Source organism: Manis javanica, chromosome 3, assembly GCF_040802235.1.
Source record: "Manis javanica isolate MJ-LG chromosome 3, MJ_LKY, whole genome shotgun sequence".
Lineage (NCBI taxonomy): Eukaryota > Metazoa > Chordata > Mammalia > Pholidota > Manidae > Manis > Manis javanica.
In genome coordinates, this window is record NC_133158.1 from 161,548,217 (window position 1) to 161,562,197 (window position 13,981).

The 13,981-nt window shown below is 37.7% G+C and overlaps 1 protein-coding gene across 9 annotated transcripts in view; it reads right to left on the reverse strand.

The window, feature by feature from the left end:
• Positions 1-11,882: 11,882 nt before the first annotated feature.
• The window catches only part of PIK3CB (phosphatidylinositol-4,5-bisphosphate 3-kinase catalytic subunit beta), a 235,823-nt gene continuing 233,724 nt past the window's right edge, over positions 11,883-13,981 (reverse strand). For all 9 annotated transcript variants that reach the window (XM_036991629.2, XM_073232256.1, XM_073232261.1 and 6 more), the window contains 2 exons: positions 13,746-13,878; positions 11,883-13,360 (listed from right to left, as the gene is read on the reverse strand). In XM_036991629.2, coding sequence (XP_036847524.2) covers positions 13,223-13,360; positions 13,746-13,878 — 271 coding nt within the window. In that variant the 3' untranslated portion in view covers positions 11,883-13,222. The remainder of the gene's footprint in view (positions 13,361-13,745; positions 13,879-13,981) is intronic.

The following is a 13,981-nucleotide window of genomic DNA, read 5'->3' on the forward strand; positions in this document are numbered from 1 at the left end:
GCTACTGTAAATAGTCCTGCGATAAACATACGGGTACATATGTCTTTTTCAATCTAAGAAATCATATTCTTTGGGTAAATTCCTAGGAGTGGAATTCCCAGGTCAAATGGTATTTCTTTTATTTTTATTTTTTTCATTTTGATATCATTAATACACAATCACACGAGCAACATTGTGGTTACTAGATTGCCCCCATTATCAAGTCCTCATCGGTTATCCCATCACAGTCACTGTCCATCAACATAGTAAGATGCTATAGTTACTACTTGTCTTCTCTGTGCTATATTGCCTTCCCCATGCTCCCCACTACGTTATGTGTGCTGATTGTAATGCCCCTTATTCCCATTCACCCTCCCTTCACACCGACACTCTCCAGCCCCTTTCCCTTTGGTAACTGTTAGTCCATTCTTGGGTTCTGAGTCTGCTACTGTTTTGTTCCTTCAGTTTTTGCTTTGTTCTTTTGCTTCACAGATGAGTGAAATCGTTTGGTACTTGTCTTTCTCTGCGTGGCTTATTTCACTGAGCCTAATACCCTCTAGCTCCATCCATGTTGTTACAAATGGTGGGATTTGTTTTCTTCTTATGGCTGAATAATATTCCATTGTGTATATGTACCACCTCTTTATCTATTTATCTACTGATGGACACTTAGGTTGCTTCCATTTCTTGGCTATTGTAAATAGTGCTACGATAAACATAGGGGTGCATGTGTCTTTTTCAAACTTGGCTACTGCATTCTTAGGAGTGGATGTTGAATTTTGTCAAATGCTTTTCCAGCATCTATGGATATGATCATGTGGTTTTTATCTTTCTTTTTGTTGATGTGGTGGATGATGTTGATGGATTTTCTAATATTGTACCATCCTTGCATCCCTCGTATAAATCCTACTTGATCATGATGATCTTTATGATGTATTTTTTAATTCGGTTTGCTAATATTTTGTTGAGTAATTTTGCATCTATGTTCATCAGGGATATTGGTCTGTAATTTTCTTTTTTGGTGGGGTCTTTGCCAGGTTTTGATATTAGAGTGATGCTGGCTTCGTAGAATGAGTTTGGAAGTATTCCCTCCTCTTCTATTTTTTGGACAACTTTAAGGAGAATGGGTATTATGTCTTCTCTAAATGTTTGATAAAATTCACCAGTGAATCCATCTGGTCCAGGGCTTTTGTTCTTGAGTAGCTTTTTGATCACTGATTCAATTTCGTTGCTGGTAATTGGTCTGTTTAGATTTCCTGTTTCTTCCTTGGTCAGCCTTGGAAGGTTGTTATTTTTCTAGAAAGTTGTCCATTTCTTCTAGGTTACCCAGTTTGTTAGCATATAGATTTTCATAGTATTATCTAGTAATTCTTTGTATTTCTGTGGTGTCCTTCGTGATTTTTCCTTTCTCATTTCTTATTCTGTTGATGTGTGTAGATTCTCTTTTTCTCTTAAGAAGTCTGGCTAGGGGCTTATCTATTTTATTTTCTCAAAGAACCAACTCTTGGTTTCATTAATTTTTTCCATTGTTTTATTCTTCTCAATTTTATTTATTTCTTCTCTGATCTTTATCATGTCTCTCCTTCTGCTGACTTTGGACTTCATTTGTTCTTTTTCCAGTTTCAATAATTATGACTTCAGACTATTCATTTGGGATTGTTCTTCCTTCTTTAAATAGGCCTGGATTGCTATATACTTTCCTCTTAGAACTGCTTTTCCTGATCCCACAGAAGTTGGGGTGTTGTGCTGTTTTGTTTCCATATATTGTTTGATCTCTGTTTTAATTTGGTCATTGATCCATTGATTATTTAAGGAGCATGTTGTTAAGCCCCCATGTGTTTGTGAACCTTTTTGTTTTCTTTGTACAGTTTATTTCTAGTTTTACACCTTTGTGATCTGAGAAGTTGGTAGAATTTTATTACTTATTTTCTGTCTCGTTGATCTATCCTTTGGAGTGACTGGAGTGTTGAAGTCTCCTAGAATGAATGCATTGCATTCTATTTCCCCTTTTAATTCTGTTAGTATTTGTTTCATATATGTACATTCTCCTGTGTTGGGTGCATATTTATTTATAATGGTTATATCCTCTCAATGGATTGACCCCTTATATGTATTGTCCTTCTTTGTCTCTTGTGACTTTCTTTGAAGTTTTTTTTGTCTAATACATTACTGCAACTCCTGCTTTTTTCTCCCTATTAGTTGCATGAAATATCTTTTTCCATCCCTTCACTTTTAGTCTATGTATGTCTTTGGGTTTGATGTGAGTCTTTTGTAGGTAGCATATAGACGGATCTTGTTTTTTTATCTATCAGTGACTCTGTGTCTTTTGATTGGTGCATTCAGACTACTTACATTTAGGGTGATTATCAATAGGTATGTACTTATTGCCATTGCAGGCTTTAGATGCGTGGTTACCAAAGGTTCAGGGGTAACTTCCTTAAAGTTTTCCAAAAAATGTATGTTCAGTTCTGAATGAATTATAAATTTCAATGAATATTTTAAAGTATACTCACAGAAAAGTTTTTTACATCACTACACACACCCATATACACCACAGATCCCTTCCTTGGGATGGATAAAGTTATACAAGTATGGACACAATACAAACAAGTAACATGAGTTACCTAGTGGAGATGGGGAATGAGGTTGATGATGGGATGGGGGCAATCAAACTTCAACAAAAAAAAGATTTCACTTTTAAAAACTAAGCATTTATTATCGCATTTATGCACTTATGTAACACATTTTTATAAGAAATGTACAAAATAAAGAGATTGAATGGAGGAGGAAGTATTAGTGAAATAGACCAAAGTGTTTTCAGATGGTAGAAAATCCTAAGATGTAAAAAGTATTACGAAGAGGAGTAGTCACCCATCAAATTACTGCTGAAAAGATGGGAAACATGTTAACTGAAAAATATCCATTAGAAATGACAAAACTGAGGATTTTGGTGACAGAATTAACAAAATCAGTCCCAATAAAATGAGGCAGTAGCCATATTAAAGTGGATGAAAAGTTAGTAGGGGAGGGAAAAAGTAGAAAAGGTAATGCTGACAACTCTTGTTAACTTGAAGAAATGAGTCAAAATATAAAATATCTTTTCTTCTGAAGACACCAGTGTGGATAAAATGAGAGTTCCTGTGGCCAGGATTCTCACCTGGCCATGGTTGACTAGCTCACTGCACACCTGTGGGCAATACATGGCTGTTGACTATAAAAAGAGCTCTGCCCAGTGCTCTGGGTGCAACATGGTGGCAGGGCTGCAAGGCTGCAGGAGAGCAGAGCAGAGGCTGGAGTGGTGGCAGCGCCAAGGATAGAGGCCCAGAGGACAGCTGTGTGGGATGGCTGTGCAGACAGAGGGGCCCAGAAGCAGAGACTGCCTTGTTGCATACAGACTTGCTCTGAGTGAATGGGATTCTAGTGACTGACCTGCCACCTGGAAATAAAGTTGGGTATAACCTTTTCCCCCCAAAGAACGTTTTGCTGTCAATTTCTTTGGTCACAGTGAATCCATAGCGAACTTGCCTGGGGCTGAAACCCATTGGCAAGACAACCAGAAAACTAAAACTACCTTTGCTGTCAAACATTTTGAAACCTCCCACACTTAATTACTTAAGGTGTAGGAGAAAAGAGAAACCTACAGTGGTTAGTCCAGTACTTGAAACCATTTAACCCTGGAAATGTTTACTGATTCCACAACAGGAGGCCAAGAGTCTAAACAGCACTTTTGACAGCCTTACAAGGCTACAGAAACAAAACTTGGGGTACTGGAATGCCAGTTAGGGGGGACTCTAACAAAACTCACACATTTTAGATTAGGACTCCATAGGAGGATAACTTGAAAAATAAAAATAAATAAAGAGCTGATCTGTTCTTGAAATTAGAGTTACCTTGGATATAAGTATCCCACATAAGTAAATATGCAAGCAAATGAGACAGGACCACATGAACGGGCATCAGCTGAAGTAACAAATAATAGAAACAGATCCACAGGGGCTGCAGATTAAGAGTTCATTAGATATAATGCTTAACTATGCTAAAATGTTTCACATAATAAAAGACAACTCTGAATATTTCAGAGGGAGCAGGAAAATAAGACAGAATAATTTTTAAAAAGCCAAATTCAAACTAGAATTGAAAAATACAATAATGAAATTAGTAACTCAAAATCAGAGAAATGATAAACTGGATAATGAAAGAGAAGAAAATAGAAGAAAAATAAGAGAGATTATAGAGTAATGAATAGACTACATAGCTAAAGATCAAATATGTGTAAATGGAGTTCTAGAAGGAGAGTATTATGCAGATGTGAAGCAAATTTTCCAAATTATGAAAGGTAGCAGACTATAGATTGAAGAAACTCTGCAGACACCACACAGGAAAAACACAAAGAAAACCACCCCTAGGCATATCATAGCAAGACTGCTAAAAACCAAAGGAAAACAGAAAATCTTTAAAAGCACTAAAATAATGTTAACTTTTCAAGAGAAATAACAAAAGAAAGAAGACAATGGAAACAATCCCTTCAAAAGTGTTGAAATAAGTAACTACCGACCTAAATTTCTGTAACCAGCAAAACTACCCATTTATCATCAAAAAGTTGAGGGACTTAATGGAGAGTAGAATTAAAAGAAATATGAAAGAGTGTTCCTTAGTCTAAGAAAAAAATGATTCCAGATGAAAACTTGAAAATCCAGTGTGGGGAAAATAGAAGTTCCTGTGGCCAGGATCCTCACCTGACCCTAAATGTCTTCATGATGTAATTGGCCTGCTGCTAGGCTATTGCTTGCAACACCCTTTGGCAATGAGCCATTATTGTCAGTGTTACTATATAAAGAGCCCCTCCTGGTGCTCTGCCCAGAGGCAGAGACAGAGATGGATTGAGAATGCCCCAGAGGCAGCTGTGATTCCAGCACTCAACCCACCACCATGAGAGTAAAGCTTGGTATAAAACCTTTTATCCCTCATGTTCTGTTATTGTTATTTGGTCTCATTGGATCCAGAATGAGCTTGCTCAGGGGAAGCCCCCCTCAGGTGATACATGCAGGAAAAAGATGAAAAGCAATAATGATGAAAATGTATGTATATATAAATGAAAAATGGCTCTATAAAACAATACTTTCTTGTGGGATTTAACACTGATATATAATTAAAATCCAACAACAATAGCATATAGGTTGGAAGAGATGTAAATAGATTTAAAAAGTTCTAAGGCTCTTGCATTGTCTGGGAAGATAATAAAAGTACCAGTTAACATTAGACCTGAGTAAGTTTAGCATGCAATTTATAATCTACTGTAATCAATAAAATAATGGCAAAAGTATACGATTTCCAAATCAATAGGAAAAATTATTTTAGATTTTCGACTGGATAAAAAATGGAAAAGGAACACAAAAGAAGCTAGGAAAAATAAAACTGCATAGTAAGATGGTTCGCTTAACCCCAAATATATTGGCAATTATACTAAATGTAAATTAATGAAATATTTCAATTAACAGGTAAAGAGCATCAGAATGGATTAAAACAACAAATAAAACCCCAAACCAACTACATGTAATTTACAAGACAAACACTTATAAGGATTCCAAAATGTTGAAAGAAAAACACACACCATACAAACATGAACCAAATGAAAACTGGTATAATTATATTAATATCAGTTAAAGCAAATATGAAGGCAAAAAGCATTATCAGAAACACAAAGAACACTTTAAAATAATTTTTTAAATGACTCAATCTACTGAGGATATAAATCAACTCTAAATTTGTACATACCTAATATTGCCTCAAACTCTATAAAAAAATTGACATACATAGAATAGGCAAATCCCAAATCATAGTGGAATATTTTAATGTATCTCTCATAAATACTAGGGAAAAACTCAGTAAAGACAGATAAATTTAAACAACACAATTAGCAGAATTGATCTAATGAACATAGGCAGAACACTTAATCTAATAACTACAGAATATGGATTTTTTTCATGTGTACACTGAACATTTATAATACTTGACTATACCGTGAGTCATAAAAACAAGTCCCATCAATTTGGAAGAACTGAAATCATACAGATTATTCTATGAATGTCTCAAGCAAGCAATCTAGAAATCAACAGCAAATGGTAATGAGAAAATCCAAGTGGATTTGGAAACTAATATATTTCTAAATAACCAGCAGGTCACAAAGGGGCCAAAATGGAAATTAGAAAATATTTTGTCCTGAATGGTGATAAAAAGACTTCAAATCAAAATTTATGGGATGCAGATAAAGATTTTATTATAAAGGCAAAAAATGATCAGGTTAGTAACCACCTTATAAATTTGGTGGGTGGGAAGAAGGATAACAATAAAACAAATCCAAAGAAGGCAGAAGGAAGGAAATACTAAGGATAGAAGGAGAGTAGAAAACAAACATACAGCGGAAGATAAAACAAGTCAAAAGTTGATTTTTTGTAAGGACAATTACAATTTAAAAAAATGCTAGTGAGACTAACTAAGAATATAGACAAAGGCAGTAAACAATATCAAGAATGAAAAGAGGATACCACTATCAATACTGCAACATTAATAAACTCTTAACACATGAATTACTTTATAAAAATAAATTCAAAAATACAGATGGACACAGTCTCTCCTGAGGGGGATTGCCCCCTCACCCCTCCCAACAAGTTCACTCTGGATTCAATGAGACCCAGTAACAACAGAACACTGGGGGTAAAAGGATTTATACCAAGCTTTATTCTCACAGTGGCAGGTGCCTCTGGCAAGTCCACAATCCGTCTCTGTCTCTGGGAAGAGCACTGGGAGATCTTTACATAATGACTCCATCAGTAACAGCTCATTGCCAATGGGTGTGCGAGAATTAGCTTAGCAGGAGGCCAATTACATCATCAAGTAGTTTAGGGTCAGGTAAGGATCCTGGCCATAGGAACTTCCATTTTCCCTACCGACACATTCCTAGAAAATTATAATTCTTTAAAACAGACATGGTAAGATATAAAAATCTGAGTATTCCTCTAGTTATTAAAGAAATTATATCCATACCTCTAAGAAAACATCAGACATAAGGTCACTTACAAAATTCTACCAAAATTTTAAGAAATAATGCCCATCTTACTTGTGTCTTAAGGTCATAAACATCTTAATAACAAAACCTGAAACAGACATGAAAAGAAATGCATGAGCCAATTACACTGATGCAGATAGATGTAAAAATCCAAAGTAAAATATTAACAAATAAAATCCGGCAATACATAAGAGAGAAAACACATCAAGTTGGTCTCATTCCAAGAATGTAAACTTGGTTTAATATTTGAACATCAATCAATGTAACTCACACCAAATGAAAAGAACCATATGATCTTAGTAAAGTGCTTTAAATTTTGAAAAAATCCAGTATCCTTTTGTGATTAAAAAAAAAGTCCTTGGGAATTGTAGAATGCTTTCTGAATTTGGTAAAGATCTAGATACAGAGCAAATATCACACATGAATTGAAAACTTTGCCTTCCAGATCAGCAAAAGGTTGAATATTTAACCTTTCACTGGAATTCCTAACCAGTGCAAAAGGGCAAGTAAAAGAAATAAAATCTTGAAGGGAATGGAAAGGAAGAAACAAAGCTATAATTATTAGTAGACAATATATGCAAATCAAAATTATTTCTATAAACACATTGTTAGGATTAGTGCTTAGTGTATTTGCTAAATACAGACATCAATTTATTTGTTGATTGCTCTGAAACTTCACTTGAAACCATATTAAAACACAGGTTGCTGGATTCCATCTCCAGAGTTTCAGATTCAGCAGGTCTGGAGTGGGGCTCAGTAATTTGCATTTCTAATCAGTTCCCAGATAATGCTAATACTTCCAGTTAGGGGAAAAAAAACTGAAATCTCTGCTACAGATTTAGATTAAAATAATTTACCAAGAATCTAACAAAAGATATGCAAAACTATCCATAGAAAACCTATAAATCACTGTGTGTATAAAGAAGATTTAAATAAAGGATACTCATGTGCCAATCTGCCTCAATGTAATCTATAATTTAATGCAATTCCATTCAAAATGTTCACAGGTTCCTTTTTACAGATCTCAACAAGCAGATTCTGAAATACATATTGAGGCATCATTGATAATTCTGAGTAAAGAGCATGGACACTTAAGACAGAGTCCCTGAGTTTGAATACTGACCCCTACCCTTCTTTGTGACTGTGGACAAACTACTTAACCTGACTCAGTTTTCTCATCTGTAAAGTGGGGAAGACCAAATCTACCTATCTGTCTTGCCTGAGGGTTTCAGCCCCAGGCAAGTTATGGACTCAGTGAGACCAAGAAATGACAAGGGAACACTCTTGGAAGGGTTTATACCTAGCTTTATTCTCCCAGTGGTAGGTCCAGCACTAGAATCATGTCTGCATCCAGCAGTCTGCAGGTCTGTGATCCACCTTAGTCTCTGCCTCCAGCCTGAGCACTGGGTAGAGCTCTTTACATAAAGTGACTCAGTCAGTAATAGCTCATTGCCTACAGTGTGTAAGCATTAGCCTAGCTTTAATCATCAAGTAGTTTAGGGTCAGGTGAGGATTTTTGTGACAAAGGTGGATCTACAGAACAGTTGGGGAAAGGGTTATCTTTCTAATAAAAGACACTGGGACAACTTGGTGCTCATATAAGCACTGCTTGGTGGACAACTTCGGAAAAAAAACTTCACTTTATATAGAAAAAGCAATTCCAGATAGATTACAGATCTAAGTGGAATAGGTTAAAAAAAAAAAAAAGCTTTTAGAGGAGAAACTAGGAGAGTATCTTCATGTCCTCGGAGTAGGGAAAGATTTCTTAAATACTACACAAGGGATATTAACCATAAAGGAAAATAATGATAAACCTGACAGTAAAATTAAGATCTTGTGTTATTAGAAGAAACCACTAAGAGAATGAGAAAGACATGCTGAATGAAAAAGATATTTTTAACACATATGACTGACAAAAGGCATGTACACAAAAGTTTCACATAAAAAAAAAAACCAAAAGCAAGTAGAAGAACCCTTCCTCAACACAAAAAAACAAACAAACCAAAAAACCAAAAAACCAAAATGAAAGCTAACCAAATGAATGGACAAAAGGCTTATGCAGAAATTTCACAAAGGAGAAAAACAAATATGAAGAAGCAATTTAATCTCATTACTAATAAAGGAAATGCAAATTACTTCACACCAGTATAGTGAAAATTTGTTAATGGCTGGTTAACTGGGTATTGGTGAGAATGTAGAGCAACAAGAATTAAGTATTGGATGAAGAGTAAATTGGTACAATCACTTATTTTAGCATTATTTACTCAAAATAAAGATATGCATAATCCATGACTCCATCAACTTGAATCTCAAGTATATACATCCAAAGATATATGTACACATGTGAACCAGGAGATAAATTATAATTATCATAGCAGCATTATTTGTAATAGCCTTAAGCTAGAAACCATCGATGGGTCCCAACAGTAGAAAAGGACATGTAAACTATAGGATATCCAAAACAAGGAATACTATACAGTGATGATAAATAACTAGTTAAACTTGCAACTACATGCTGAAACCTGAAACTTAAAAATGCAATGATGAGTGAAAGAAGCCTGACCCAGGAAGTAGGCTGGCATAACTAACGTAAGGAAATTGATGATGCCCTAAGAGTGATTACCTTGGCAGAGAGGGAGTCCTGCCCAGGAAAGGAAACTTGTAGGGCTTCTGAGGTGTTGGCTTGGCTATGTTCCCTCTTGTGTGGTGTTACCTGTTTGCTTTAAAATATGCTGCGATTTGTATGTTATTGTTTAATGTGCTTTTCAGTATGTGCTGTTTTTCACAATAAAAAAAGGTTGGAAGGTAGGGAAGGTCTGAAAGGACAGATTTTTTCTGTGTTGAACCTGGATTTTGTTAAAAGTGAAAAGGGATCAGGAGTTCCAAATATCTAACAGTTCATTTTATAGTAGTAATAACACAGAAGGTGATGTCAGACAACTTCTCCACCACTGGAAAAGGGGGTAAAAGTGCCACAAATACTGAAAGAGGAAGAGGCTCCAGGATGACCTGACTGGTGCTTAGATGTAGTGTGGAGTGGAGGAAGGGGAGGGGGCAGGTGGGAGGAAACAATTGAGCCTGTTAATGTCCATGGCTCCTGCCTTTTCTCAGCTCCAGGACTGTAACTGCCGTCTGCTCTTCCCAATACCCTTTCACCTAGCTTGTGTCTCACCTGAGTAAAGACTCAGCTCAGAGGCCCTCTTCTCCAAGAACCCTAGCCCCTGCCCCTCCTTTCTAAGAGCTGCTCATCCCCAGTTGTCAGGGTCACACGGCACAGTACCTCTCTGCTCTCCACCCCACAGATCCATCTTTCACCCTCTATGGATAAGTGACCCCTGCATTGCAGGCTGCCTGCCTGAGGTCTTGTGCTGAGTTAGACGCTATGGGCTAGACAAGCAGAATGAAGAATGCAGAGAGGCCTCCCCAGACAAGAGACAGGGAATAGCTCTGGAAGGGGCTTTCCTTCTGAGATTCTTCTCTTCAGTGGCTTTCAGGAGGGGAGCAAAGAAATGTTTGCCTCTGTGCTGGGGTTATGCATATGTTCCCATTCAGTTTGAACCCACCTCTCCCCACCCCACTGAAGTGAGTGGGGCAGTTATTGAGTCCCATTTTACAAACTAGGAAGCTCAGATCCTGAGAAATAAATACTTTCAAAGGGTCACAGAGGCAGAGCTGGATTGCAAATACTGGGCTCTGCAGCCCAGGGTCTGCCTTTAGACATAAGGTGGATACTCAGGAATTACTTATTCAATAAAAAAATCATCCTTTGTCTTCCAAGATCCAGGTAGACACAGCTGCTGTCCTCAAGTATGGAAATGGAAAGGGTTTCTACAACTTGTTTTTGGGAAACTTGGGAAAGGACCAAAAGACAGGGAGCCAAGTGTTTTGAGGTAAGATTCATTACTGACAAAGCACTTAACAGCTAAGGCACTGACTGGGTAGCCAGACCCCACAGAAGCAGCTGTTCCCAGAGCCCACCCTGGAGGTTGACTAACCTCTGCCTTCCACCTCCTCCTCTCTGCCTCAGGCAGAACCCCTGGGAATCATAGATGTGCAATCCATCAAGCATCCAGGAGCGCTCAGCAACTTCGGAGGGCTTTTGTGCCAGTGTCCTACCTTCAGGGGGCTGATGGTATGGAGAGGGGTGGGGATGGTGGTGTCAAAAGCCATCTTGTACTGAGATCCAGCACCATCTGAAGAGGTTCATTTCCCTTTCTTGCTCTTGAAGACTTTCGTAATCACTGATTTAACATATTTACAAAGGCCCCCTATAGGCTGAGGACACCCCTCCAGAAACAGTGAGCCCACTTCTGCCTGGCAATGTTCACCACTTTCCAAACCCCTCACCCGTGACCTGGTGCATGTAATGGTGGGATGCTGCTAATATACCTGAACAAACCTGTCCTTCTACAGTACTATTCCTGGAACTCTGAGTCTAGACCAGCCCTGGGGAATGGTCAGTTCAGAGGTCAGCTTCCATCTTCAGCTAAGTTATTTCCAAGGAACTGTGACTTGCTCTGAGTATCTGCCCTATGGAAGAGAGCTTCAAGGTGGTCACAGTCTGGCCCTGAATACCTAGTAAGTGAAGGGGCATTCTCCTAGACCTGAGGGTCCTCCCAAACGTACTTAAACTTACAAGGGCACCCTTTCACTTCAGGCTCCCTCCAAAGTCCAAGAGGCCTCACCCACTGCCTACGGTATACCAAACAAGGAGGAGTCAGGAAAGGGACTGTGAGCCTCTGCCTTCCTCTGAGGTTTGTCTGTTTATTGGCCACTTCTTAAGAGTCCCAGTGCCATGGTCCAAGGGCCTGTGCTGCCCGTAAAGAAGAGGCCCACACATCCCAAGGGCAGCTGACACCAACTTACCCATTTATTTGACTGAGAACATTAAGGAAGACAACAAAATTAAACGATGTTTAATAAAATTCCTATAGAAAACTCAGTCTCAGAGCAAATACTCAACTCTCTTTCCAATGTCACTGAGGACCGAGAGCTCCCAACAGTCTTTGGGGAATATGCAGTAGTTGTGCTGATGCTGCCAGGACGCAGAAGAGCACCAACTTACACATTCAAACCAGTGGTTCCTATTGCACATGTAACATTATTTGCCACCTAGCACCCTAAATTTATGGTACCTCAACAAATAAATTAAAGAATTCCATGTGGCATGAAACCATTTCAATTTGAGCTAGTATCCTTGAAAAATCACATTTTTACAAGTTTTAATAAATACAGTAAGAACAGCTGGCATTTTACTAAAATCCTGAATTTTAGTTTTGGAGTTTATCCCATATATAGTTTCCTTTTCATTTGCTTTCTGCCTTGGATACATTTGCTCAAGTATTATGCTCTATGAAGTGAAATCTTTCATAGATAGCATGTAAAAACTGTGTGTGCCTCATTACAGAAGCAGCTGGAAGAACTGGATCAAAAACTTAGGAAAAAGCTCTGCTTTCTGTAGAACTTTAAAACATAGGCTGAAGAAAACCAAAGAAACATCTTTTTATATAGAATTCCCACTAGAAATTTTATAAATATATGTGCAGCATCAATAGATATTTTCCTCAACAGTAGATTTTCAGCAAGTCTGGTAGGGAAGATCTTATGACAATAGATAAATATCAACAAAAAATTAATATTTCCACAGGTTTAAAAGATTACTTTTGGGGAAAAAATTCATAATTTCAAATTATATTATAATTTGTAGTTTAAAAAGGGAAAAATTTAAAAAGGGAAAAAAGATATCTCTCTTTTAAACCTCATTTGGAAAGAACAGCTACCAGTCCCCAAATGTGGATAAGTTGGCTGGGTGATGATAACACTTGGTCACAATATGAAAAAGAAGTATTTACACCTTTCCAGAAAAGTACCAAATACTTTTAAAAAACAAAACAAAAACAATCCCTAGTAGCATTCCGTGGCGTGCAAAGTCAGCAGGAAATGATTATCCTTAATGTTGACAGTTTTCATGAAGAATCTTGGAAGCATCAAAAAGCAGAGAGTGGCCATCAGTGATTGCTCAGATTAGCTTCTGCAGGGTACCTTGTTCTTAATTTAACTCTTACTTCCAGATTTCATTCCCTTTATAACATCTGTGGCAGGGTTGTGTTCAATTTAGTGCAAGTGCAAAATGAAAACTAAAATGAAACCAACGGATACAGGAGCAAAGGCTGATCGCTAAGATCTGTAGTCTTTCCGAACTGTGTGGGCCATCCAGTTCACTTTAGTAGTCCAGCTTTCCCTGAGTGCCTCATCAAATTTTTGCTTAAATTGCTTTAGTGCTTCTTCTTCACTTTTCCCTAAGGCAAGAGAATCCTAAAAACGAAGGGAAAAAACCTGATTTATACATCCTCCATGGCAATGTGCAAATGTCAAAGTCTACAAGAGGCTGGCTCAGCCCCACCTCCCAAACTACGGTCAAGCAGTGTACCTCATGTTCTTATTTAAAGGCCATTTGCAGGAGAATTAATACCAGGGTAGGTCATTAGTAATATGACCTATGCTGAAGCATTTTTCAAGATAAAATTAATTTATGATTACAAGGCAACTACTCAGCTGCTTGCCCCTACCACTCCTGGGTGAGATCCATCTCACAGGAAATGACTTTGTTCCATTCCCTTTGAACATTTGAATGAAACAGACAGGTATAGCTGAGCTCCACACCCACAAAGTCCAATAAACAAAGCAAAGGAATTTGTACCTTAAGATACTGTATATCCTTAACTGATGTGAGCTCAGGAAGTCCTGCAGTCAACATCAGTGCAAAGAGAGTGATGAACAGATTCCCATGCCGTCGTAAAATCAGATACGCATCCTCACAACACTGGCGGAACCTTGAGTTGATGCAGCAAATCATAAGAATGTGATGTGAGAGGAGAGGTAGCAAATTTCATTAAGGAAAACAAAAGAGACATATCTACACTTCGCAAAAAATTC